General features: G+C 57.9%; 1 protein-coding gene across 1 annotated transcript; it reads right to left on the bottom strand.

Annotated features, from left to right (window-relative positions):
* Positions 1-1,631: 1,631 nt before the first annotated feature.
* Positions 1,632-7,623, bottom strand: LOC131816066 (polyunsaturated fatty acid (12S)/(13S)-lipoxygenase, epidermal-type-like). The gene is made up of 14 exons (XM_059148402.1): positions 7,268-7,623; positions 6,893-7,091; positions 6,645-6,723; positions 6,438-6,560; positions 6,245-6,348; positions 5,941-6,101; positions 5,027-5,170; positions 4,724-4,933; positions 3,554-3,640; positions 3,227-3,396; positions 2,985-3,107; positions 2,461-2,560; positions 2,189-2,356; positions 1,632-2,116 (listed from the first exon to the last, which is right to left on the bottom strand). Exons 1-14 carry the CDS (start codon positions 7,400-7,402, stop codon positions 1,937-1,939), a joined length of 1,983 nt encoding a protein of 660 aa, XP_059004385.1. The 5' UTR covers positions 7,403-7,623; the 3' UTR covers positions 1,632-1,936.
* Between the last annotated feature and the right edge of the window lie 372 nt (positions 7,624-7,995).

A 7,995-nucleotide genomic window follows, 5' to 3' on the forward strand; every position in this document is an offset into this window, starting at 1 on the left:
CTCCTTATAAACCCCAAGAACCCTCTGCCCCCAGCCCCGCTGGACATACCAGGAGCGGGACTCCCTATTTACCGGGAGCTCCATCTAAATATGGGATGCATCCTCTTAGGGAAGTTGCCAACGGAGAAGCAGGCACAATTAGAGTACATGTCCCATTCTCCATGACAGATCTGGCTCAGATAAAACAACGTTTAGGACGGTATTCAGAAAACCCCTCTCAATTTATTGATGGTTTTCAGGAAGTATCTATTATGTTCGATTTGACCTGGAAGGATATATATATCATTTTAACTCGCTGTTGCACCCCTGAGGAAAAGAGACGAATCTGGGAGGGAGCACAGGAGTTCGCTGATGAACTGGCAGTAAGAGACAGGAATCATCGCCTCAGGCTCCTGGCTCAGCGGGACTCCTGCTTCTCCTCTCCCCCTGCTCGTGCTCTCTCTTGCTATGTCTCTCTCTCAAATAACTAAAATCTTAAAAAGAAAGACAGCTACACTAACAGACTTAACCCAGATATAATAGAAGGAGTTGGTCCAAAATACTTAGCCCAGCCTGGCTGAATGCTGTGGTCCTTTATCCTTTCAGTTCTAACCATAACTGCTTGCTGTTGAAATAACAGGAGATTAGTTTTGTTATGTTGCTTTTGGGTTGTACCAAACGAGAAGGAAAAAAAAAATGCAAATGCTCCAAAGAAGGAAACACACTAAGGCCACTTGGGGGCCTGGTAGAAGATTGGAGACATTCTTTGACCATATATATATATATAAATTTTTATATAAATTAATTTTTGGACAATCCTGTGATTTTGAATCGAAATCCCTCTATGCACCAGAAACAACTACAGAGGACCTGCTGTTGGAATAAAATAAGAAGGAGATGGAGAGATGAACTTGCACGGGGTGTCCAGCCTAACAGAACAGGTGTGGCTCCAGAACTCAGGGTGCTCTCGCACATTTTTACCTAGCTTCTTGGAGTAAAGTGCAGGGAACGCCATTCACATAAAATAGCACACAGACAGCGCTGGACTGCAGGTCCAGCCAGGGCCCTGCGGTTTAGTGCATTTCCGGAGCTAGAGGGGAGCCACCGCTGTAGGAATCCCCACAGAGGAAGATCCAGAAGCAGCGTGAGCCTGCTGTATGCAGAAGTGACTGGGCCAAAAAAAAAAAAAAAGTCAAACTGAGATACATCAAGATTGTGCATTTGAAACCCCAGAGTGCCGGTTCTGCTGGTCCCTCACTTGTCCCCTGCTCGCATTGCGTCCAACTGTGGGCTTCTGTGTGCATTTGGATGGTGGGAAGGAGGAGGAACAGAAATGAGGTGAGGGTTTATCAAGAGCCATGGGGAGGGAAGGGGGGGCGCTGGGAGCATGGCGGAGGGGAGGCAGGGCTGGGGAGGGGCGTTGTTGGGACGGGTTGGTTGAGGATTCCAAAAAGCCTGAGGCCAAGAGCTGCTGTTGGCAGCCAGATCCCCTGACGCACTGGGAACTTCTGTAACTTAGCTTCCAGGGGCTTACGAAACCCTTGGAGGAAGCACTGACTACAGGAAGACATTTGTGTTCTAAGACACCGTCTTTGTTTTTCTTCCTTGAAATCTGAGTGAGAGGGCAGGAAACAGAGCATGTATCACCGACTTTATTATTTAATCAGACCTTTTTATGAATATGTAAGTCAAGTTCTCTGGGGAGAAGGACAGGGATGCGAGGAGTCCATGGGTGACAACGTGCGGGACCAGATGGAAACTGAGGTAGGGCGACTGCGGGCGTGCTGAGTTCCAGAAGTCACTGGGAACCACTCCTGGTGAACTCCCTAGAGCCGTTTGAGGCTGCAGCCTGGGGACCCTGACAACACAGCTGTGGGGCCAGTCTCTTCCCCAGAGGGTGTAACCAAGAAACAGGAGGTCCTCAAAGGCACTTAGGGAGGGCGAAGCTTGGGGCCCCTCAGATGGTGACACTGTTCTCCACCATGCTGGGTCGAAGGTACTCATAGGGCAGCTCCAGGCCTGCATTGCGGACCTCCAGCTCCTGGTCCATGGTAGCCAGCTCCTCCTGGAATTTCTCCAGCACAGCCTGGGGGCCAGGGCCCGAGAAATATTTCTCCTTGTGCTGCCCCAAGGCCACCTGAGAAGGGGACAATAAGACGGCTCGGCCCTGCCGCCACTCCTCCCCCAGGACCCGGCATCTGTCTCTAACCATGACGGGCTGGCGTCTGCCGAGGAACTTTGTGAAGGTCTTCTGCATGCGGGCTTGGTGGGCAGTGGGCAGTGAGTCCACTATATCCTTCTCTGTCACGTCCTTGGAGGTGGGCGGGGGCTTCCGCATGGTGCACGGCCCATTGGGGATCCAGGCGTACCAGTCCAGCTGCAAGGAGGGGAGCCTCTCCGAAGTCCAGGCTGACGACCCAAGCATTTGGTCCCCCATCTCCTCCATCCCGGGAGCCCCTGGGACCGACCCCAGCAGCCTACCTGGCCCAGGTGGGCAGAAGCATGCTGACCCGTGCAGGTAAAGATGCACATGGAGGCAAAGTGACAGAGCTGAGCCCGGGATTCTAAGGAGACGGGGAACCTGGGTGACATGAAGAGAAGAAGAGGCTTTGAGACCAGGACATGAGCCCCAAGCCTCAGTCAGTGCAAGGTATCTGGAGATTCAGAGAAGTTTCTGTCCGTGGCTGTGGCCCCTAGAGTCCACAGCTCGCACGCAATGTACGTGTAGGCGCTCAAGGAGGGAAAGTGCCTAAGGGAAGCATGTCTGGTTCCAGGGGGTGCTCTGAGTGTGTGAGGGCAGGGAATGCTGTGCCGGACAATGCAGAGGGAAGGGGCTGGGGACTCAGGAGCGATCGTTCAGATTTCTGAAGGGTGCTCTGGAGGGGTGCCTGGGATGCTCGGGGAAACCGAGGCAGGGTGGCCTATGATGGCGCTGTGAGATGGTGCAGATGGTTGGCGGGTAGGTGTGGGTCAACACAGGCCGGTGGGGAGGGGTCTGAGCTTACCCCCGGTCCTGGGCACCCTGCAGCCCGGTCTCGGTGATCTCTCTGCACCAAACCTGTAGCTCGGGGTCATCCCTCACGGCCGCATCACTCTTGTAGAAAAGACCGACCATCCCCTCCACGTACCTGCTCGCCAGGCAAGAAAGCCCCCGGTCTCAGGCGGCCAACGCAGGACCAACTGGACCGGTAGCCCCCCTCGTTCTCGCTGCGAAGCCCGCTGGGTCCCCGCGCTGTGTCCTCCTCACCGGCTGATGATCCCCCACAGTCTGAGGGCATCTTGGCCGTAGAGAGAAGCCTTCACATCCAAGAGCCCGCGGTCAGCTAGGTCGTCAGGGGGGCAGAGGGAACGGTAGGTCAGGCAAGCCGTGGCTCTCTGGAGAATGTCCACGTGGCCTCCACTGCCCGTGCTCACCACCTGAGGGTGACCCCGCAGCACGTAAGCCAGGGTCAGCCATGTCCGCAGGGAGGGCGTTCAGGGTCAGATTCCAGGTCCATGGTCCTGCTCAGGCCCGACAACCCTGGGAAACCTTCACAGAGCCCTGTGCCCTGTGCCCTCTTCACCCATCCCATACCAGATCAAAAATTCCCCATTTGGAGACAAGGTTACTCCGGGCCAGGACGTTGATCTCCATGGTGTAGCGGAAGTGGGGGACCAGGAGCTGATTTGGGAGAAAGAAACGGGACCGTGAGGGGGGAATCCCAGGATCCGTGAGCAGAACGGAAATTAAAGGACCAGGGATAGAGAAGGGGGGGGGTGGGTCTCCGTAAAATGAGAGACCTCCCTTTGCGTTGGATTCGGTCAGGTTAAGATTTGGAAAACAGAGATGGAGTGACGTCTTCCCAAGGCCTTCCAAGGTCGAGGGTTTTACAGGTTCACTTATTTGCACAGTCTCGCAGTGTTCGTAAGAATCCCAGGGATCTCCTGTCTCACACCATCCTGGCTGCCACACCGACCTCCAGACCCAGCTTCCCTGGGACATGGTTGGCTTCTCAGCAGCCTCGGACACAGTGATCGCAGCCCGCCTTTTATACTCTCACCTCTCGGTCGCCTTGACATCATGCATCTTGTTTCCCTGCCCCCTCAGTGGATGCCCCTTCTCTTGGTCCCCGTCTTTCTCCACTCCCTCCCAGTGAGTGAAGGCCTGGCACCTGACACTTCTGTCCTGGCCCGAATTCTCTGCTCTGGCTACAAACCCCCGGACAATCCATCTAGTACAATGGCTTTCAGTAGCCCCGTGTTCTCACAACCCTAAGATCTGTGTCTCCAACCCTCCCCCGGTCCAGGCTCCCCAGGCTCCTATATCTGACCCGCTTCCGACATCTTCGGGTGTGGCTGTCTACAGGGTCTGGAACCCGCACGTGCCCCAGAACAACTCTTGTTCTGCTCCCCACGGAGCACCACGGCTTCCTCTCATCCCTTCTCCCACCCAGGCCTTCAGTCCCTCACACCCTCCTCCTCAGTCACTCCCCAGAGCCCTCTCCGGACCTCTCCGACGGGAACGACCCCATCCCTCACCACCCACCTGGCAACCTCCGGAGACCACATTTCAACAGTGCCCTTGTGAGACACACGCTCGCTCCTTCCCCGGGCCTGGGAGTGTGTCCGCATGTGCGCACATGGCCGTGCGTGTGCCTGTCCACGAAGACGGCCACGGACCTCGCATGCCACTAGGTTAGACTCCGGGAGGTGCTTCCCCAGGCTCCGAAGGGTAGCCAGATACAGAAGAGACGTGGACACGCACCTTGTAGATGGGATGCAGGCTGGGCAGGGTCCACATGGTGGCCACAGAAATAACCTCCGCCATCAGGTGTCCCCACAGGAGGTGGGACTGGAGCTGGTGCAGCTGGAAGTCAGAGCTCCGGACCCAGGTCTTGGCCAGCAGCCAGGCCATAGGGGGGTCGGAGGGCAGGAACAGCATCGGTGGGGGGCATCCTGGACGAGGATGCTGCAGCTAGAGCAGGGGACAGAGCGGGGAGCTCAGGACCTGTGCACCAAGGTCTCTCGAGGGGACCCGTGTGTGTGACATGCACCTGGGGGTTCTCACCTGGATGACCATGGGTAGGAGTTGCCCGTCAGGCTGGAGCCTCAGCATGACCAGAGGGGCCGTCACGTATTGTTGTTTTAAGATGATAACATTAGGCTTGACTCCCTCCAGCAGGGAGAAATCGGCTTCGAACAGAGACCCAGCCTGGGGGGGGGGGGGGAGCAGGGATCGATAAAGGGGTTGGGGTCACTTCTGGACTGGCCTTATTTCCTTTGGGAGCCTAGCCCCTCCTTTCTCTACCCATCAAGTCTTTCCTTTGAACCCCAATCTCGCTCCCCCAACCCAAGCCCCGAACTCAAGGTTTCCATGCCCGACGTTTCCCATCAGAGTTGGGGCTCCCTGAGGTGAACTCTCTGGTTTTCCACCATGACCCCTTCCCCCCACAACTAGAGTCCTCCCTGCTACCTCCCTTCAGGATTTAGCCGGATGGAACACAGAACGGTTCCGCCATCCTCCCCTCCAGACCCCCACAGCTCCAGCTCTCTCTCTGGGGCTTTCATTCCATCTCTCTTCCTCTTTCCCTCCAGAAACCTGAGCTTTTCCCCAAGGCTGGGACGCATCTAACAAAGGAGGAAGAGGAGGGAGAAAAGAAAGGAATAAGACGGGGAGATGGTTAGTTCAGTTGCTTCTGACCAGGGTGGTTTTTGTCCCACCTCCCCCCACCGCAGGATGTTGGGCCATTTGGCAATGTCCGGAGGCATTTTTGGTTGTCACAATGGGCGTGAGGGGTTCTAGCATCCTACACGCACAGGACAGCCCCACAAGCTCTCTGGCCCCAGATCTCAGTGTCAAAGCTGGGGGACGCTGAGTGTAGATGGAGGAGTGTGTCAGAGTATTGATGGAGAGAATGGTGGGGCAGTGGGAGACAGAGGCACCATGGCTGGGCTGCTGGGTGCACTCAGGGAGCTCCGCACCTGGAGCTCTTTCTGTAGCTGGGTCTTCAAGTCCTCCATCCCTGGAGGCAGCACCAGCCGCGCTGGGAGGCTGGCCGACCGCCTCAGGAGCATGGGGTTTGCACCGTTGAGGAACTGGTACCCAAAAAGCGTGTCATCCTTCCAGGAATTTCGAACCCGCTCTAAAGACACCAGTCGGGGAGCATGCTGTGAGCTGGGAGCCCCTCATTTTACACACAGATCCTCCCCGTTACCCTCTCCCTGTCTTCTCTCAAAGCCCTGGTTTGGAAATATGCACACACGTTTGGGGGAGGCGGTAACTGACCAGCCAGCGGGGTCTTCCCGCAAGGGAACAGTCTTTGGAAATCCTCCAGTCTTCTAACTGGATTGGTGAGGTCCAGTGCCCCCTTGAGCACCAAGCCCTCCAGCCTGTGGAAAGAATGGCAGTGCCAGGAGATCCAGGAAGAACCCAACCTGGCATCTAGGGAGCAAGTGCCCACCCTCTACCCCGCTCATACGCTCTTGCCAGCGAGAAGGAGAAGTCGAGATCCTTATCCTCACGGAATCTCTCATTCCTGGGAAGGTCCCACGGCGTTTTCCCCACAACAGGCAGGATTAACCCATCTTTCCAGGAGCCCCACCTGGAGGAGGAAGGCGAATTCGGTGATAAGGGGGTTGGGTTTCTTGGGCTCTGGTAGGGGGATCGGAGACTTGCTCCGGCTCACCGGTATGCCGTCTTCCTTTCCTGGAGTTCCTGCTCCCGGTGCGTCTTCAACAGGCTCTGGTCGTTGCTCACAGTCCGGGCTGGGCAGGGGCACATGAGCACGAGGTCTCCCCGGACCTCGGTCTGCGCGGGTCCCCCCTTTTCCCCTCTCCTGCACCCCAACCCTGCCCCTCTTACGTCCCAGCATCCCCGACTCCCTCTTCCGTGCCACCTCCTTCCCTGCCACCCCCGTTGCCCCGCCGCCCTCACCGGTGCCCTCGGCCAGGCAGACGACCCGGTTGCCCTGCACCCAGCTGTAGCAGGGGAAAAGGGCCTCGCCCTGGGTTCCGGGGCCGCGCACGGAGATGCAGGTGCAGAACCAGTCCGAGTCTGTCAGGTCTTTGTGCTTGCGCGGCCTCACCAGCAGCAGGCGCCCCAGGTGGACCCCGACGCGGACTTTGAACTCCGTCTGTCGCGGGACCCGCGTGAGCTCAGACGCCGGCTTGCTGCTCCCCCGACGGGCGGGTGGGCGCAGCTCTGAGCCCGGACTTCCCCGGACAGACCCGAGTCCGGCTGCAGGTGCCCAGCCTGATCCCCGCCCCAGACGCCCCGCCTGCCCCCGCGTCCCGTCGGCTTCGCACCCACCTCGCGGCGCAGCGGTCGCAGTCGCTTCCCCAGGTCGGCCTCCCCGTGTTCGCCCACCAGCCACAGCTGCACCTGGTTGCAGGAAAACGCCAGCAGCGAGTCCCCGGTGCCCACGCGGATCGTGTACTTGCCCATCGCGCTCGGACTTGGGGAGAGGCTTGGGGGAGATTAGCAATTTAAAGCGTGTGAGGCCCAACCCCCAGTGAAGCCGCACCCAGACCAGTGTCCCTGGGGCCTGAGCTCCCAGGGTCTCCGCCTCCCACCCACAGGCTCCTCTGCGCTTGGAGGATTGGATGCACGTGTCCCTGCCACCGGCTGGACGAGGTTTCTCGGCAAGGTGCACCCCACCCTGGTCCTCTTGGAGACACTGCCTGGTGCCAGCACAGCGCCCACTCGAGGCCCACCCAAATAGTGAATAAACAGATAGTGAATGTGGTAGCAACAGACAGTGGAGAGGAGGGAGGCTGGAAGCGCGGGGGTGTTTTCGGAGGAAAGTGAGTAACCATCTTGACAAAGATCCGGGGCTTTCCGTTGAGGACAAACAGGAGATAGTGCCACACAGGTGCACGAGATGGGCTTGTTGTCCAGACTCCCAGCCGAGAGGGGAATGGGGAATTCCCCTTCAAGTGCATCCTGGGACTTCCGTGGGGCTCTCCTGAGCCAGGCTCTGTGAGGCCAGCGCCCTCCCCAACACCTGTAAGGGGCCCCACCAGCACCCGCCCACCGCA

The sequence above is a fragment of the Mustela lutreola genome, chromosome 15, assembly GCF_030435805.1.
Source record: "Mustela lutreola isolate mMusLut2 chromosome 15, mMusLut2.pri, whole genome shotgun sequence".
Lineage (NCBI taxonomy): Eukaryota > Metazoa > Chordata > Mammalia > Carnivora > Mustelidae > Mustela > Mustela lutreola.

Bases quoted from the DNA above. Each gene is read 5' to 3' on its own strand.
- LOC131816066 (XM_059148402.1), bottom strand. From the start codon at position 7,402: ATGGGCAAGTACACGATCCGCGTGGGCACCGGGGACTCGCTGCTGGCG. The intron at 3,108-3,226 runs GTGAGGAGGACA...CCTGGCGAGCAG, and splicing joins CTGTGGGGGATCATCAGCCG to GTACGTGGAGGGGATGGTCG. The intron at 2,117-2,188 runs GTTAGAGACAGA...TCCCCTTCTCAG, and splicing joins GCAGACGCCAGCCCGTCATG to GTGGCCTTGGGGCAGCACAA.